Source organism: Mandrillus leucophaeus, unplaced genomic scaffold, assembly GCF_000951045.1.
Source record: "Mandrillus leucophaeus isolate KB7577 unplaced genomic scaffold, Mleu.le_1.0 Scaffold775, whole genome shotgun sequence".
In the NCBI taxonomy this organism is placed as follows: domain Eukaryota; kingdom Metazoa; phylum Chordata; class Mammalia; order Primates; family Cercopithecidae; genus Mandrillus; species Mandrillus leucophaeus.
This window is the reverse complement of record NW_012108419.1, coordinates 668,982-688,855: the sequence shown is the minus strand read 5'-3', so window position 1 is coordinate 688,855 and position 19,874 is coordinate 668,982. Positions and strand designations below refer to the sequence as shown.

At 37.4% G+C, this 19,874-nt stretch overlaps 2 protein-coding genes across 2 annotated transcripts in view; one reads left to right on the top strand and one right to left on the bottom strand.

Annotated features, from left to right (window-relative positions):
* KIAA1407 (KIAA1407 ortholog) overlaps positions 1–19,874 on the top strand; it is an 88,565-nt gene that overhangs the window by 23,264 nt on the left and 45,427 nt on the right. The window contains exons 8-9 of the mRNA XM_011966815.1: positions 10,998–11,188; positions 18,836–19,085. Coding sequence (XP_011822205.1) covers positions 10,998–11,188; positions 18,836–19,085 — 441 coding nt within the window. The remainder of the gene's footprint in view (positions 1–10,997; positions 11,189–18,835; positions 19,086–19,874) is intronic.
* The window catches only part of QTRTD1 (queuine tRNA-ribosyltransferase domain containing 1), a 79,072-nt gene that overhangs the window by 55,197 nt on the left and 4,001 nt on the right, over positions 1–19,874 (bottom strand). The window lies entirely within an intron of this gene.

Below are 19,874 nucleotides of genomic sequence, written 5' to 3'. Positions count from 1 at the left end.
TGAATATCCTCTTCAGGTTACTTAAGCAGTTTTCTTCAATAAAGTGGGATTGATAAAAGTATGAATTTCGGGATTATGACATTTCAGGTAAAAGGACTTACCTGGCAGATTTGTAAATGAGAGGGTTAGATGAGAAAAGATAAATATGTATATTTTGCATATCCTACAACACCCACCCCAGGGCCTTTGGCATTGCTGAAATTCAGAGAAAGTTAATTGAATAAATACGTGAATGAATGGATTTAGCAAGAGAAAAGAGAATGTTATAAAGATACTGAGGGAGCTTGATAAATGTAGGGATAGACTTACAAAGGTCCTGGAAATCAGTGACAGGAGTTTGAATATGATATGGATAACAAAGATATAAAGGAAAAAGTAGTCAAAGTGATGTTTTAAAAACAGTAGACATATTTTATGGTGGTATTTTTAGCTGATAAGAGGTTGTAATTACTCAGTTATTAGCCAACAAAAATTTGGTTAGAGTTTTGGCTTCAGGAAAACAGAAGGAAATGTAGTAAGAAGAAATGTAAGACTTGGAGTTAACATTTTGAGAAAAGTTAGCAAAGACTTAGATTCTGCATTCTTCATGAGACAGATGGAATTAGTATTCCTCCTATATAATAACAGTTCGGATTTCAAAGAGAAAATAAGAAGAGAAACGAGTATTCAGGGAGTCATCTTGAGAAAGTGTAAGGAAAAAGTACCATGATACATTTCCCAACAAATTAGAGACAAATAAGATATGTTTTCTAAAAAATGTTTAAATTGTATTGAAGTCCACTGTACAATCATATATATTTTAGATGGAACTGCCAAATATGAATGTTAGACACATATGCAGAGTTTTACAAAATTAGTGGCCCATCTAAAACAGATTACTTAGTTTTAAAATATTTGACATGGAAAAGCTGCAAAAATAGTGCAGAGTTTCTGAATAACCTTTATTGGGAGAATCACCCCCAATATTTCAATGTAGGTTCTTTTCTGTTTCCCTAAGTGTCAGCCAGTCTGAGAAATAAAGGAAAGAGTACAAAAGAGAAAAATTTTAAAGCTAGGTGTCCGAGGGAGACATCACATGTCGGCAGGTTCTGTGATGCCCCTCAAGTCGCAAAACCAGCAAGTTTTTGTTGGTGATTTTCAAAGGGGAGGGAGTGTACAAATAGGGTGTGGATCACAGAGATCACATGCTTCAAGGGTAACAAAATATCACAAGGAAAAAGGGGGCAGAGTGAGATCACAGGACCAGGGTGAAATTGGAATTGCTAATGAAGTTTCGGGCATGCATTGTCATTAACATCTTATCAGGAGACAGAGTTTAAGAGCAGACAACCAGTCTGACTAAAATTTACTAGGCGGGAATTTCCTTGTCCTAATAGGCCTGGGAGCGCCGCAGGAGACCAGAGCTTATTTCATCCCTTATCTGCAACCGTATAAGACAGACATTACCAGAGCGGCCATTTTAGAGACTTCCCCCTAGGAACACATTCTCTTTCTCAGGGCTGTTCTTTGCTGAGAAAAAGAATTCAACGATATTTCTCCTATTCACTTTTGTAAGAAGAGAAATATGGCTCTGTTCTGCCTGGCTTTCAGGCAGTCAGACCTGATGGTTATCTCCCTTGTTCCCTGAACATTGCTGTTATCCTGTTCTTTTTTCAAGGTGCCCAGATTACATATTGTTTAAACACACATGCTTTACGAACAATTTGTGCGGTTAACGCAGTCATCACAGGGTCATAAAGCGACATCCTCAGCTTACAAAGATGACGGGATTAAGAGATTAAAGACGGGCATAGGAAATCACAAGAGTATTGACTGGGGAAGTGATAAGTGTTCATGAAATTGTCACAATTTATGTTCAGAGATTGCAGTAAAAAGAGGTGTAAAAAATTATGAAAGTATTAATTTGGGGAACTAATAAATGTCCATGAAATCTTCATAATTTATGTTCCTCTGCCATGGCTTCAGCTGGTCCCTCCATTCAGGGTCCCTGACTTCCCGCAACAAACCTTCACCTGACTTTTCCCAATGTTAACATTTTACATAAGCATAGTATAATTATCAAAACTAGGAAATTAGCATTGGTACGCTGCCATTAAATGCCATTAACTAAACGATAGACCCTATGAGAATATCACCAGTTTTTCCACTAATGTTCTTTCTCTGTTCCAGGACTCAATCCATAATTTCACACTGCATTTATTTATTACATCTCCTTAGTCTCCTCCAATCTGTGACATTTCTTTAGTCTTGTGTTTTATGATCTTGCCATTTTTGAAGAGAACTGGTTAGGTATTTTGTATAATTGTCTCTTGTTTTAGGTGTTTTTATGTTTTCTCCCCCGTGCTTAATGTGCATTTTTGGTAAGAATGCTATAAGATGTGATACTGTGCCCTTCTCCGTATATCCTAACAAGGAGGACATAATTACTGATGTTAATTTCGATCACTTGGTTAAGGGTGTGTGCTGGGTTTCTCCATTGTAGAGTTGCTATTTTTCCTTCTCCTTGTCTTTCAGGAGATACTGTGAAGCTATGAAAATATTTTGTTTCTCTGTAAACTGTCACTCATTAAGGTTAACATCCTTTGGTGGCTCTTGCCTGCAGCAATTATTAATGTTGTATTTGTCTAATGGTGATTTTGTGTTTCTGTCATTTCTTCTATACTTATTAATTGAAATTCTTCTAGAAGGAAGATGGTCCCTTCTCCTTCAGCTATGTGTATATGTATATATGTATGTATTTATGTATTCATTCATTTATGTAATTATTTATTTTATTCAGTATGAGCTCATTGATATTTATTTTATTCTATGGGTCATAATCTAATATTGTTGTTTACTTGGTTATTCAGATTGTTTCAATGTGTCTATTGGGAAACCTATAAGTTAGCTCCTTTGTTCTTTCAACATGCTTCCATCCTATTTTGGACACTTCCTTTTTTGTTGGCACCATAAGATACTTTAGGCTTATCTTGTGTTTTACCTGCCCTTACCCTGCAATCAACCACTTCTACATGGAACTTTGATTCATTTTATTGGAGAAACGGTTTTTGGAAACTAAGATCTGGGCACTAAGTGTGTTCACTGCTACTGGAGTGTCATTTTTTTCTAGGCCTTCTCAGCAGACAGAGCTAAAATATATATGGATATATACATAGATGTATGTATGTATGTATGTATACTAACATACATATACACACACATTATATTTTTCTGTGTCTATCTGTATACATATTAAAATCCATGAGTTCAGCAACACAAGGGTCATGTTATTCTTTTCCCTTTCCTTATTTGTAACTTACTCCTGTATCTATGAATCTACACATATATATATACATATATATAAATATATATAAAATAACTGTGAATTTCTAATAATATTGTCAAGGATAATCCAGCACCACAGGTTTCAGTGTAGTCTTTCCATCTTGCTCACTTGTAACTTCTCTGACACTGAGAAACCTGGCTCTCATTATCTCTGTTATATTTACTTATTAGGGTAATCCTAGTACACTATAAAAATAGTTTTAGAATTGCTAACCCATACCACAATGGGAATAAATTCACTAAAGCAAAACATTGTACAGTTATTTTTGGTTTTAGCTTTATAGTATTCAGTCAGAATATTGTTTTCCAGAGTTACTTACGGGAGATCTTTTCTTCGCCTCCCTTTTCAGTGTAATTATGTTATTCATTTGTAATATGGTTAGTAGATCTCTAGATTTTCCCCAGCATATATGGGCATAACTTGGTAAAAATACATCTACCAGCCTCCTCGGGCTCTTACACAGACTTTGTTGTAGATAGGACAGTCCTCCAGTAAAGGCCACATAGGCAGGCCTTCTGGGCTCATTATCTTGGTGCCAGTTAACATTTGGCTCTAAAGGAGCCTAAAGCTGCCCTTGAGTAATGAACCTTGGATACTCAGCAGCCTAGGTATGACCACAGGATGAAAACAGAAAAATGCCTAGCTGCCTTGCAGGGATTGGCGAGATAACGCGAAGCTCTTGTCAGCACCCTCAGAATGTTTCACTGGTACAAACCCTGTAGAAACAGCTGTGTAGAGTATTTTCAGGAAGACGTTAAAGAATCTGTTTTTAGGAGTTGCTGTAGTTTAGGTTCCTTTAATTCCTGTAATTGTTTGTGCTTTAATTCTGGATTATTTATTTATTTATTTATTTATTTTTAAGATGGAGTCTTGCCCTGTCACCTAGGCTAGAGTGCAATGGAGCAATCTTGGTGTGCTGCAACCTCCGCCTCCCAGGTTCAAGCAATTTTCCTGCCTCAGCCACCGAGTAGCTGGGATTACAGGCACACGCCACCACGCCCAGCTAATTTTTGTATCTTTAGTAGAGACGGGGTTTCACCATGTTGGCCAGGCTGTTCTCAATCTCCTGACCTCATGAGCCACCCACCTCAGCCTCCCAAAGCATTGGGATTACAGGCGTGAGCCACCGCGCCCCACCTAATTCTGGATTTTATTTGTTCCTCCCAGAGTATCTCTTAACATCTTTTTTGGGCCACATTATTTAATAGGAGACTGAGAGAAACAGTGCAGGCTCTCTTATCAAAACACAAGTTCAGCACTATTGATGCATCTTTTCTGCACATTTTCATTGCCAGGTCTCTTTGTCTTGTCAAAAACATCTGTTTTTTGTATAGAAGCTTTCTACTTCCAGCCTATCCCATTTTCTCTTTGATCTTACAGTGAAATCTCTTGGGGGAGATTCAGCAATCCGTGTATCACTGCTAATTAGCAGAAACAACAAAGGATTAACTGTGAAACTCTTATACTATTTGGAAAATGGCCTTCTTAATTCTCATCCTATTCTGAAATACATTTTGGTTTTCTTAATAAGATTAGAAACTCTATGATCTTTGCTGCTTGTGAAAATTGAAGAGAACGATAAAATATGGGTGACACTAACCTACATCTTAATTATTTGGGGGAAGGTTTTAGTTTGTTTATTTGGTTGGATTTCTCTGTTAAAGAATGAAATAATAATGATCCAAAGAAATCATCATTAAAGTTATGCTTGTGGCACAGCACCTTCCAAAAGTCCACCTCAAACTAAACCAACGAAACATAGGGATACTATATATGGAAAAGAAGCCTGGAATTTTTCTCCAACAGAATGACGAAAACTGTAGTTAAATATCTCATTTATATACCATGATTCCTTTCCAAAGATCTTAGTTTTATCAGGACTGCCTACACACCACTGAGGCAAAACCATTTCTGAGCTGACACATAGCAACCATCCTCTCAGCAATGTTTTCTTATGTTAGGGGAGGGAAATAAAGGAAAAACCTCTTTAGAAATAAAACGAAAGAAAAAGAGAAATGCCAGCACACACACGAAGATTACTGGGATTCATGTAACTCTCCCTGCTAGGTTTATTGCCAAGGGCAATGTGTGGTATATGTCTTGGGAGGGGTTTAAAGCATTATTATATTTTACTTTATGTAGCCAACTCTGTAGAAATTTTCCATCTAAAATGTTATCAGTTTTGGTAAAGAAATTTTTTATTTTGTTATGTTCTTTCTTTCCTCACCCTATAAGTAACCCAGATGTCCCATTCTCACGGAGGGGACAGTGAGGACCAATTTACCTAAATATTGTGCTAGTGTTTGGCATTTCAAAGTTCCATGAAGCCTTTTTTATTACAGAGATTCCTGTTTTTAAATACATGATTTTTTTGTCTTTCAAAACAAGTACTGATTATATTTTGATTTTTAAAAATCGAAAAAAGAGACTTTGGCGTAAATGAAACCCATTCCCTAAAATTGTATAGAGTAGACTATTTCCCCCCTAAACACTAGACATTTCAGGTGAATATCATAAGGATCTTGAGAGCCATGTGGGTGAGGAATGAAAGGCACCACGTCATTGTCTTACTATCACAGTATCCTGGAGGTGAATCAAGCATTTGTATGATATATTCTGAAGTAAGCTGTGTTCTTGGCATAGTTCGTGTGTGTCTGGCGGGGGCCAAGGATGAAGGGTGGGCAGATAACAGGGATTTTGGTAGAGATGGGGAAGAAGGTCTCTAAGGGACATGAAGAAAGACGGGAAAGAGAAGGTGACAGGGAGCCATAGGTCTGCCTTTTCTACAGACTTGAGGTCACGAGAACTCATGTTCAGGGTATTGGGAAAGGAGCCCCATCCTAATGTGTGGTCAGGTGATAGGCTGCATTGTGGTCATTCTTCTGTAAAGAACCCAGAGAATTTTATTGGTTAAGCATTTACTATTTGGTGAGACTAAGGAATTGCTTCTTGAAATTCTATTTCTAGAGTGAAACAGCGTAACTATTAGATAACTACAGCAATATTATCAATTGAAACTTTTTAGCAGAATTAAGAACTTATAAAATGGCCTTATGTAAGGGCATATTGACATATTTATGGATAGCATGATACAATATGAGGTATCTGTGATTTATTTTTAAATACTTCAGAAAAAAATGTTGGCTGGGGGAGAGATGAATTAAGATTGGCAGAATGTTGATAATTTTTAAAGTTGGGTAAAAGTTTATTCTTTGGTTCTGCTTTTAGAACAGTGATAGGGATTGGGTTTTTTGTTTTTTGTTTTTTTTTTTTTTCAGTTGAAATGAAGAAGGAGAAAAAAATTTAATATAGAAGTAAAATGAGCATCACATCTTCCAGGATATAACAGAAGTAGTTTTTTTGTCTATAGCCAGGGGTATCATTTCACATGGCAGTGGTTGTCAAAGTTTAGGCTTCTAGGCTTTTCCATGGAACCCAGCAGCAAGTTCAGGTCTTAGCACTGTGTTCTGGGAACTGAGTATATTTTCTCTAATGCAATTAGTTATGAGCATATGTAGTTGGGGTTGAGGATTACCATGATTTCCTGTCTTGTCTTTGGGGTAAAATTACGAAAATCAGGAATAGGATGGGTCAGGGGTATTGCTTTTCCATTGCAGAATTCAATACTGCACTTCCTACTGGAGATTTATTTTGCCATGACAAAGATCCCATTTTTTATTAAATTTTTTTCTCCTTCCTCATTTCAACTTAAAACTAACTCTCTAATCCCCAGGGACTTCATAGCATCTCTGGTGTCTTCTGCCCAGCCACAGTAGCCCGCAAAGGAAAAGGGAAGTTGGGGATTGCTCCCTTTTGTAGCAATAAAGTTTCTGTTCTTTTGGCCTGAGAACAGCAAGGAGTCACTTAGGGGCCTGGGTGTGGAATGTAGCTTTCTTCCTGACATTCCAGCCTTTGCCAACTCCCGTAGACCATTAGTTGCAACAAAGTTAGTTCTATTCAGCAAAAATAAATTGTAAACTTGTTGACATTTTTGTCCTCTTAACAATTCATTGTTTATTTTTCCATGAGGGAGAATTTTGATGCAATTATCACTGAACTTTCTGACAAAAGAGAAATAGCTGAGGAATTTTGATGAGTTACCCGCTTCATTAATCAGAACAAGCATCTCTAGTGACAGGGTTAGAATTACAATGAAGATTAGATAGCAAATTGCTGTTCCACCTAACGTCAATCATTCCTAGTGACAGTAGTGTGATTACACTTCAGGGAAGAGCTTTTCTGGCTAACAGAACGAGGGCAACTCCAGTGCAGGTAATAAATTTAGCAGAGCGAGCTGTCATTTCTTCTCTTCAGTGGAATCCTTAACAACCAAATGATGTATTGTGGAAGATTTTGTGTGGAGGATACCATTTCACTTTAAAACTTTCTAAATTTCACCAGGTAGTATTTTATTTTAGAAATTATTATAGATAGGTACTTAGGAACAGTTCTTCCTCCAGTGACTTTCTGTAGTTTATTTACCTATATCAAGCCTTAATTATTACCACAACTATGATAAAGAGATGATGGAAGTTAGGAAAAGAGTGCCTGACTATATTTGAAAATCTATCAGAACTAAAAACGGTACAAAAATAAATGAACTAGGAAATAAATGGAGGGAAATCAGACTAGTTGCCTAGCTAGTTAAAACTTAAGTTCTCCTGGCTTAAACAGAACATATTCCTCTTCCAACCCAGTTGTGGTTTTAAGTCATACGTCTTGTTTTAAAAAGCAAAGGGATAGAGCGCTATGGTAGTTCCAAAGTATAGAAAACTAACAAGGAGAAGCAGGTCTGGGAACATCAGGAAGTAAGCTGGGGGTAGGGAGGAATAGAACAAATAAATAGTTCAGGACTGTGGAAGTGTGCCACACTTCTAAATAAAAACAAAAGTAGCATCTTCTTCCAGAGAAGATGGAACTGAGTATATTCCTTTCCCAAATATTTTCTTCAAACACATTTATGGGACTCCTGTATACCTGGATAATGTTTGCTATGAATCAAGAATAACTAAGCAGCTATTCTTGATTCACACTTTATTTTTTTAATTTAAATTTTAATGGGATTGCTTTTTTTGAGCAGGCAGGGAAAAAACCAATAGCAAGTCAATTTCAAGGAAGTAGTTGCTATACAGGTCTGTCACTTTGCTCTTGTGTTAGCTTCTCTGTGGTGAACCTGAATTATAGACCTTTAAAACTGATCATTTTGGTCTCAAAGTCTCAACATAAGTATTTTTAAATAAACATATTGACTATAGAATTTATAAACTCAAAATTTCCCCTCCTACATTCAGATATGTCCCTAACCAATGCTTTTCTACCATGGTAAGTTATGTATAGAGTTTCCTTTCACTATGAAAGCGCCAAAAGTGTGCCCTTCTTTTTCAGGAGAGATGTTTTTGCCTAATAGATTAGAGTCATCAGGATGCTGGAATGTTTCAGTTTCAGCCTTAGGTGTACCACTAACTCTTTACTTGTGATTTTAGTCATTAAACCTTTCTCTACTTGAAGTTTTAGCTTGGTGAAGTAAATCATAATAATATTTATAATCTTTATTTTATAATGATGGCTTGCAAATTAATAAATATATTACATGTAAGATGCTTTGAACTTTACAAAGAAAAGGAATGTCAAAATCAAAGGACACTATTAATAGTGTTATTATTGTCAAGATGGATTATGTTTGTACTATTTTTCATCATTTGAAATAATCCTGAAGTTAAAATTAGAGATAGCTACACATAGAATATTTTACCAAGTCATTCAAGAGGACTTCTTAAAGGGACCTGGTAAACAGACACAGAACATTTTCTTTAGACCATGGCACACAAGTTAGCACCATTTTTTTTCATGCTGTGTTTTGTGGAAGAGGTAAACAAATGATGCAAAAGGCATACCCCTCAACCTGGCAGCTATATCTTTTCTCCCTGTTACAACTGAAAGAGTGTCCAGTATTCAGCAAATACCCTTTCCTTCCTCTCTCCCTTCCCCTCTTTCATCCCCTCCAAGAGATCTGAGGTGAAGGTCTAGAACATGTGCCTCATTTGACATAGGGAAAGGGCTTTTTAAAGTTTGCCATGGTTTCTCCTAATGAGAAATTATGATGAAGAATATTGTTTAGTTTGTCAGAACAAGAATATAAACTAATACCCTGTTTGGAAAACATTTCTGGCCAAATGGACAATTTCTAAGAATTCTAGTAGATGCTTTCTTATGTTATTGGTCTTTTCATTGATACACCCTCTTTCCCTATAACTTCTCAAAAGTAGAGGTCATGTCAGACAATTTTGTGCAGAGTCCCCAAATTGAAACACAGTGATGGTTGCTTAGTAAATGTTCAAATTAAGAAAGTTAAGTATTTTTATAGAGAAAGAAGCAGTAAATATTTGCCTGATAAATCTGGCACATCCTTGAAACTGGTCATCAGGCATCCTCCATATTTCCCACGAAGTCACTTTCTATGAGGTTAGTTTTTGTTTTGATGCTCCCCACACTCAATGCCACGGTCAGATTTACCATTCCCATTTATGAGACCTATTCCCTTCTCTCAGGAGGCTCACAGTGTAGGGGAAAAAGGTAAACTGGTAATTATGATATAGTGTGTTGGGTGTTTTGGCTGAAGAAAGCATAGATTGCTTTAGGAAGACAGTGGATGGGCAGTTACATTTAGGTAGAGGGACTGGTAATAGGAGGGCTTCCTGAGAGAGGTGACTACCGAAGTAGTTAGGCAGAAAGAAGGCAGAAAAGAGGGACAGATAAATTAGTATTAGGTTGGTGCAAAAGTTATTGCAGTTTTTGGCTATGAAAAGCAATGATAAAAACCGCAACTACTTTTGCACCAACCCAATGTGAACATAGATAGGAAACTATGAAATGGCATGGTTGATGTCAAGGCCAAAAGCTGAAAGTAATTTGATCTAGAAGGAATGTAAAGTTTGCTGAAAAGAGAGAAGATACAGGCAAGGACTAGGTCTCAGTGATTTTCTTAGACTAGGATCGTGAGTAAAGTACTGCTTTGGGACATCCTTAGGGTCAGTAGACCTTGTCTAATTTGCTGTCAAATGCATGTAGCGGAAGATTATAGGCAACCTGAACATCTAGTCTCTCTAGACTCACCAGAGCCCCAAAGTGGTCAGTGGTAGTAGCCCAGCTGATTTTGTTGTTTTTAGCTGTCTTATTCTCAGGGACCAGAGACTCCATCCCATCTTCATGGAATCTCTCACGTTCACTTGTGTAGGGCACTACACGGTAGTTATAAACGGTAATGGTGTTATAAACGGTAATGAATTAAATGGTTGGTATTTTGAGCTCCAAGACACCTTGGCGGGGGAGTCATGTTGGAGACAGGTTTTCAAGCTTCTCAAACAAGCCCCTTGGTTCATGTCATAGATGTGACTTATTCCAGCTCCCCATGGGACTGGTGGCTTACAATGAGAATGAAGTATTTTAGTTTAAGTTGTGAGAGCTGAGAATGCCTCATTTGCATGATTGAATATTCCTTGTCATTATTAGCATAAAGGAATTGTGTTTTGTCTCTTCCCTTCCATTAAGACAACAGTTCCTATATTTGTTTTTAATAAGTGTGAGGGGAAAATCTGAGGAGAGGGCTGTCAGTGTTAGATATTAGAAACACTAGTGCTAATGGATGGTGATTTTCCTAATGTTTCCACTGCAGTGTCAAAAACGGTATTTCTCTGCCTGGCACAAGCTGATTCTTGATCATAGGATTAAGCTGGGGAAAGCTGGGACCCTGTCTGACTGGAAGATTCAGCTGAAGGTCCTGCGGGCCTGGAGAGACTACACAAGATCCCAGAAGTTGCAGTGGGAGACTCAAGCCTTGGAAAATGATCTTAGGGAAGAAAACAGGTATCATTATTTGTATTGTGAAAATCCTTCTAGTATGTTTATCTAGGATATTTTCCTCCTGAAGAATCCACAAATAAACTTTACACATGCTGACTAGAGTAATCTTATCCACTTATAAAATACGGAAATCACAGTTTTTCTCTGTTACATCTCAAACTAGAAAATTTTAACTGAAAATTATAAGTAAACAAAATTATTTAAATATGCTAGCCAGGAGCAGTGGAGTGTGCCTGTAATCCCAGCTACTCAGAAGGCTAAGGCAGGAGGATCACTTGAGCCTAGGAGTTCAAGACCAGCCTGGGGAACGCAGTGAAACCCTGTCTCCAATAAACTAAACTAAACTAAACTAAAATATACATTGTACATGATCTTCTTTCTTTAAGGGAAGCAAGTATTAGGATTTTCCCTTGCGTTCTGGTGTAGTAGCATTGTATCCTGGACCATCTTAGAATTCAAAAGAGGGTGTTTGGCTTATATGCCAATAATTCTCATTCATAGAAATCACTGTATACATATAAAATGTTAATTAAGGACACAGAGAGCATCCATCTGGGAGGGCCAACCTGCCAAGAATGCGTCTTCCTGCTCTACCGTCTTTTGTTCCACACCTTATTTAGAGGTTTTTTGACACCTTTATAACAGCTCCTTCTTATGCTTGTGAATGACACAGAATTCTGTCTTTAAATGAGGCTTTCTTTATTCCATCATCTTAAAATCAAATACTTTTCTTCTTATTATTTACAAGTTCAAGTTTGCATTCTTGAATCAAAATCACAGATGTAAAAGGAACCATTTGGTTTTTTGTTTGTTTGTTTTTCTTTATTTCTTCTTAAAAAAAAGTGATAAATGATGTGCAGAATGTGCAGGTTTGTTACATAGGTATATGTGTACCATGGTGGTTTGCTGTACCTGTTGACCCATCCTCTAAGTTTCCTCCCCTCATCCTCCACCCCTCAACAGGCCCTGGTGTGTGCTGTTCCCCTCTCTGTGTCCATGTGAAGGAACTATTTGTTTACTTAGGAGTTGGGGAGAAATCCATGTTTTTATATGTAATCACTTCTCTACTGGCAGTGCTGTCATTCATTCAGGATGAAAAATCACATAAATGATAAATGCAAGTATTTTTACATAGAAGGGCATGGTGCCCCTTGAAGTTGAGTAATCCTGTGATAGCATCAGGCCTGGAGACTGGTGCATGGCCCCTTGTCCTCAAAGAACTCACAGATGAATGGGCAAAACAAGATCTAGAGACTGTACAGGTATTGAGGAGTATTGTTAACTGAATAATACATCTCCATCTGCTGCTGAGAACATGACAAGAATGTGTAGCTGTGGCTAAGGAGATTCCTAGAGTGCCAGGAAAGGCTTTATCAAGAAGATGGGTCTTGATCTGAGCTCTTCATGGTCAATAGGATGTTCCTAGGTAGAGACAGGGAGACTGGGATGATGGCATGAAGCATAGCCATCTGGATTGGCTGGAGATTATCAAGCATGTGGTCATCAAGTACATCAACTTCTGAATGGCCTCGAATGCCAGGACATGGAGTTAAGGTAGTCTTTGGTTAAAAAAAAAAAAAAAAAAAAAAAGGTGAATCCTTGAAGGTTTTTTAAGCAGGAGGGTGACCTAGTCAATTTCCCTTTCCTATGATATGCTGGGAGAAATCTTTGGTGAAAAAAAAAGAGGCCAACACAGAAAACTCTCCCATAGTTTGTTTCTTAAATCTGAGGACCTGGTGATTGATACAAGGAATTAGGATGATAGCTCACTCAGAAAGGAACAGCTGGCAGGATTTGTTGGATAAAGAAAGGAAACTGGGGTTGTAATGTGGATGCAGTGTGAATGCAGGCATAAAATGAGTGGACACTTGGATGTTGAAGTTAAAAGTGGCCTATAAGATTTACATGCTGGAAGAAACTTGTATAAGGAAAATCTGGAAAATTTAAGATTCCATTCCAATTAAACTGTTTAAATATAAAAGCACTAAATAGGGATTTCATAATAGCATAATGTGCCAATTTTTTAAAAAAGATCTTCTCAGAACTTTTTGTCTTGTGTCTGTGAATTATTTTCAAGTGACTATTTTTAAATGTTTAGAATGGATACTAAACATTTTTTAACTGACAGAGTTAGAAAATATTTAACTTATAATGATTTTTTACTATAAAGCAAAAAACATCCCAGAGCAGGAAGGCACCTCAAGGGTCATCTGATCCAGCCCCTCATTTTACAGATGATAAAAGTAAGGCCCAGAGACAGTAAGTGACTCAAGGTCACAGAGCAAAGAGCAGCCTCAATGGACACTAAATCCATACCTGTTGAATAATAAGCACATCAGGGAACAAATGAAGAACTTAATTGCTTCCTCTCCTGCAATTTAATTTGATAGGGTTTTGAAGCATTCTTTCTAAATAGACAGCTCAGGGATAAGACAGAGCATTTATTATCATGGTTACTCATTGTAGAAACTTAGCTCTGACCAGATTGACCAAACACAGGTGATTCTGTGGTTCACTCACCTGGACATTGAAATTACTCATTATGTTCATTATTTAAATGTCACTTGTGTCCTCATCCTCTAGTTCCCTCACTGACGTGTGTGTTTGCCACCTAGATTTCCGCTCACTGGCCTGTCTGCCACGACGGGCCTAGACTTGTGGGCTTTTTTCTTTCCCCCCTTTTCTTTCTCTTCTTCCCACTTTCTCTCTGAAGCAACCACAAATCCCTCTCTTTTTCGTATTTGTAATGTAGCAACCATCTTTCCTTTTGGAGCGTGTGCTGGGTCTCACTTGCAATCCAAGGATTCATCCACTTTTTTCTTCTAAAAATGTGTCTTGCTTTTCCTAATGGGAATTGTGGTTACTCTATTTTTGTTCATCTTTATTATTTTAAAATAAGTTATGGTAATGATGTTATAAAATTTCCTTACAATATTGTGATGCAGCGTCAACATGAACAAATTTTCCAAACCCTGAGGATTCACTTAGTAATACAAGAAAGTTCTAGTACACACACTAAATTAGACCCTTTGAGATGGTGGTATTGAAATTTATACTGTATATTCAATTTCCTTAGCATGTTCACTTTTGAAAGTTGGTTCCAGATCTTCCATTCCTCCTCTCCCACTTTCTGTCTGCATTTACAGCTAGCCCCAGACAAAATTGGGAAGAAACAGGGTTTGTTTTCAACATCTGCACCAAAATCTCACAAATCACTACCAAAAAACTTACTCATGTAAGTATGTATCCCAATAACTATGGAAAAATTAAAATAAAAATTTAAAAAAATCTTCTGCCAGTCCTTCCTGAGCCCCGCTTCCCAGATTTCTCAATTCTTTCCTGGGGCGCATCTCTGCCCTTCTGTATTAACTTCCACAGTCTTTAATCCTGCCCTCTCCTGCACCAGTGCCCTGGGCCTTTCCTGGAACATGCTTTTATCTCTTCTCTTTGTCCCTCAAGCCCTTTGTTCTTTGTTACTGTAATTCTCACTTGATATGTTATCCCTTCCGGGACATTTTTTTTTTTTCTTAATTTTAACAGGCACTGTCTGGAAACAGTGCCCAAAGTGGGAGTGACAGAGATTTGAGGGTACTGTGGCAGGCCAGTGAGAAAAACTGGCCCTTTGGTGTTCTTCAAACCATCTCATTTGTTTGTTTGTTCATTCGTTCATACTGTTTGATTGGGATAAATTAATTCAGTCAACCAGCTTTACTGATGCTTACTGTATGCTAGATCCTCTCCTAAGTCCTGGGGATAGGATGGGGGAACAAAAGTATTTAACATTATTGCCTTCTAGTTTTTTTATCTAAATGGGGAAGTTAAAATTGTACCCAAATATTTAACACAATTGCAACAGAAGACACCATAAGATAAATACTTAGGAGTGACATACACTTGGCTATCCTTCATTATAATCCCCTGAGGAGCTTTCTAGAAATAGAAATTCATGAGCCCCACCTTCTGAAAGAGGCAGAATGTGGCTCACTAGAAAAGGGCATTTTTTAGTTTGGAGAAGAACTAATAAACTAGTACATAGGCAGGCTTGTGTAGGAACAGGTCAGGGTGAACCCACTAGGCTCACCTGGAGGCCAGGAGGAGAAGTGAGGCTGAATTGAAAACAGGCCATCAGATATTCTCATTTTCAGTATTCCGGATTTCAGTGTTCTTTTGGAAATCATTTACGGAGTGTGCCTGTTAATCATGTTCAATTGTCCTTCCTTCTGCTCACGTGGGTATGCAGGTGAGCAGCCAGAAGCCGCATGGTGTCTTCACCTGGTAGAGCTCCTGATCTCTCTATCACACAGGCAGAGGACAAAGCTTTCATGGCCTGGCTCACTTTAAAACTTTTTGAAACAGAGTTTAAAACTTTGAAACTTTTTAAAACGAAGTTTTTATCTTCCATTTTGTCCCTGGGGGCACCTAGCACATTATTGAATGCATGAGCTTATTCATTCCTACTCCTGCTGAACCTGCTCATCCCAAACGTAACTGTTCATGTCACTGCTTTTTTATGTTCTGCATCAGATTACAGCACTCAATCAGATCACCAGCTTGTGATTATGTGTCATTTTTCATTTGCTTTTAAAACATTCAAGATACTTTTCAGATATCTAGTAGTCTTGTCCTAAGATAGTGGGTATTACCTTACATGTGAATTGTGTTCTATATTTTCAGGGTTGTTTTAAATTGAATTAGATTCTCAGAAAAAAAACTCTTGTGGGATAGACAGCATAACAGGGCTTACTGACACTGTTTTTGAGGATGAATCTGGGGCATAGAAACTCAGTTTCTGGCCCAGTGTCCTATATCTAGTCAGCATTCTTCTCCTGACTTGTAAGTTCCAAACATGCGCCAGTCACTTGGTATCATTGAGTGTTCATCCTGGGCAGCAAGGTTCATACTTAAATTCCTACTCAAACCTTTTGTATTTCATATTCTTAGATGAGCAGAGACTGCCTTTCTCTGCATGCAGTTATATATCATTGTGATGGTCAATTTATATACTCTGGCTAGAAATTCCCTGATTTCAGATTGCAAGGAAATTGTGATAGGCTGTTTTTCATAAGGGAACTCTGCCCTTCCATTTATGATTATCTGACACCTATGTCTGAAACCATTTCTTTAGGTGAGCATACCAAAGTAAGTTGCATCTGACTAAGGTGTAAGAAATTTAAGTGATTTTTTGCTTTAGAAATATGTTTTTAGTGTCATCTTTTAAAAAGTATAGAAATTGGCTTGTATGCAGCATTGTCACTCTGCTGAAGTGAGCTGCAAGAGAACAGGAGTGGAACTATCCTTGTCCCTGAATCTCTGGCTTCTGTGCTTCTGCCTTTCTGCCTCAAACCACAAATACAGATATCATAACTACATTTTCTGTTTTTTCTTTTTGACTTTTTTTTTTTTTTTTTTGACACAGGGTCTCACTCTGTCGCTCAGGCTGGAGTACAGTGGCACAATCTCAGCTCACTGCAACTTCCACTTCCCAGGCTCAGGTGATCCTCCCGCTTCAGCCTCCCAAGTAGCTGGGACTACAGGCACTCACCACCACGCCCAGCTAATTTTTGTATTTTCTGTAGATATGAAGTTTCACTATGTGGCCCAAGTCTCAAACTCCTGGGCACAAGTGATCCACTCACCTCGGCCTCCCAGATTCCTGCGATTACAGGCATCAGCCACTGTACCTGGCCAACTTCGTTTTCATATCCCCACACAACCATTATAGAGTGGGCTTTAAGCCCTATATTGAACGTGCATTTTTTTACTCGTTTTCTTACTTTTTTAGTCTTGTTATATTTACAGAAGTGTTTTCCTCTTTGCCTTTTCATAGTGTCCAAATAATCTCCTTGACAGTCAAAACACCAGTGCTACTTTTGGCTGTTTGTGCTGTAAAAACAGGAAATTAATATATCAGGTAAATTTCACACTCCTACTTCCAGAGCAGATTGATGGAAATTGAATTTCACATTAATCAGACACAGCAATGTACATCTTCTATCCTATAGAAATTTATGATTTTTACTCACTTGAATAAAGTGTTACAGAGTTTTTTTGTTCACTATTTATACACTGATTTTTGGAGCTTTGTTCCTACCTGTGTTGCTATCTGATTTATTATTGTTATTCCTTCTAAAATTTTTATTTCAAGATTATTCAGTCTTAGATATTTATTTACATAAAACACACATAAATGTTTATTACCACCTATATTATACTTTTATTACAAAAACCATCAGTAAGTCAATCTCTAAGTATTTATTGGGTACCTATCAATGCATTAGAAGGAAACAATTAAATATAATGAAATATGCTGTTAGCAAGGTTGCTTATTTTTAAAAGAAATATAGAATAGATTAGAAATATCAGAGTATATCTCTTGTGGTAAGGGTAAATATTATTTGGTGAAACTTTTATACACACACACACATAAACTTGTATATTGAGTCACAATGTGACATTTTTTCTTACTGTAGGTTGTAGTCAGAAAAGGTTTAAAGGTCATATAAACATTTAAGAACTGTAGAAATGGTCCCTGACTCACTGAGTTAAGAACTTTATGATTTGCTTGATATGACCCCAAAGAGTCCATGAGGAGAGTTAAGCATTATGTATGTTTAACAGAAATGGATATGCAAATGGTATGATGGAGAACTTATATGAGTCACCTTTCCAAGATACAATCCAGTGTGTGTCTAAACAGTATTATGTTTTGAACCTCAAAGCTGATTCCTGATACCACATAATAAGTTCCACACTCACAGCTCAGTTCTTCAGGATAATAACCATTCACTTATAGATAGATCTCAGAGGCCTCTATGCTTGAATTCTCAACTGACTGCCACCAAATCTCCTAATGGAGATTCCCATTGGGAAGAAAATGTGGCTGGCTGTAATACCACATCCCAACCTCCCCTTAGTCATGTTCCCTAATATTTGTAAAGTTTCCAGGAATCAAGTGAGCCCTTTCTTAAGAAGGTGTAGAAAATAAATGAGTTCCATGAGACCAGGGGACTTGCCTTTGCCCTTCACACATCTAGTGCTTAGCAAGTACCTTCTTGGGGCAGACATGGATATTCAGTTCAAGGGTTTGGTAAATGAGTCCTTCTCTTTAGCAGTCCTTTCCCTGGCCAGTTCTTTCACAAGATCAACCCTCAGAGTTTTACTTTGATTTTGTAAGCCTTATACTTAAATTATTAACAATTTAACTTGTTAAGTGTTATAATTTTGTTCCTTTCTCTTTCTCCCAAACCTGTCTTTTTAAAATTTTCATGCATAGCTGAACCTCTCTCTCCCTCATGCATTCATCTTTTAAAAGTCATTACTTATGTACCCCTTCTATTTGCTCTTTCCCCTCCAAAAGCTTTCAGAAACTATGGTAATCAAAAAAAATTAATATGCCTTTGTGACATGAGAGAACGGAACAGTTCCTCTTTCTTCTTGAAGGTAATCTGTTGAAGTGCTGACACCTTCTAAGAGGAGATCCTTTGCACTGGGGAATTTATAAAGCAATTTCATTTAGCTTAATACAAAATGTTAAGCGAGAGCTAAGATGGAACATTTCTAGAACCCTTTTGGACTTATGTTTCGTTTATATTATCAATTAACAAACTGTAAATGGCTTCTTTATTTTAATGGAAGTGCTTTGTTGCTTAGAAAACAACAATTGGCCGCTGAGCATAACCGGAAACAAGTTCTCCGACACTGCTTTACAGAATGGCAGCACTGGTGTGGCGCCGAGCTCCTGAAGAGAGAGCTGGCTCTCACAAAAGAGGAAAATAGGAAGAAGATGGATGCACTGCTGAAGGCAGCATCACTGGGGAAACTCAGTGCCAGTGAGTCATCAGGCATCAGTCTACCCGAGGAGGCAACAGCCGTGGTGGGTCCACCAGTAAGAAATGGACAGGTACATTGTTTTTCCTGCTTAGTCAACACTTGCATTTGAGGTTTGTGCTTTTATAGCTGGTATGTCAGTCGTCGTCAGATTGCCTTGTCTAGGCTATCAAAAGATTAGAGCTGCCTCAATGCACTACCTTTCAGGCAGTGTTTATTTCCTCGAATTGAATCTCCTTTTTATAATCATATGTAAACTTTGGCATCGTTGGAAGTTAGTAGGGATGTAATATCGAGAGGGCATTTAAAACAACTAAGTGAAATATTCCTTTAGGAACAGACAGATAACGCACTGTCTATAACTCTTGAACTCCTCTTTTTGATCATCAGACATTTCCTCTCCAAATGAGTTTGTGACTTAGAAGAGGGGAAATTTAAAATTTTTCTTTTTCTAATAAGCAAAGTCATATGTAGTAATTGTAGCAATTTGATAGAAAATCACAGCAAAACATCCTATAATTCTATTATCTATAGATAATCACTAATAACATGTTAAAGTATAGCCATCTAGTCTTTACGCATATGCAAATTTATCTCAATATTTTATTTAGCTTTTAAATGTTCTTTAGTCAGGCCACTGAGAAACTCTAGTCTGCCAAAATTCAGGAAAAGGAAGGCCATGTTTTTTTCTTCTTAATACTAATACTTACTGTTTTTCTAAAAAAAAAAAATTGCATTTTCACAATATAACACAAGCATTTTCTGTCATTATGTATACTTCTGCAATAGTAGTTCTCAACTGAGAGTATACCTCAGAATCACATCTACTAAAACAGAATTTCAGGTGTGGGGCAGCTCTGTT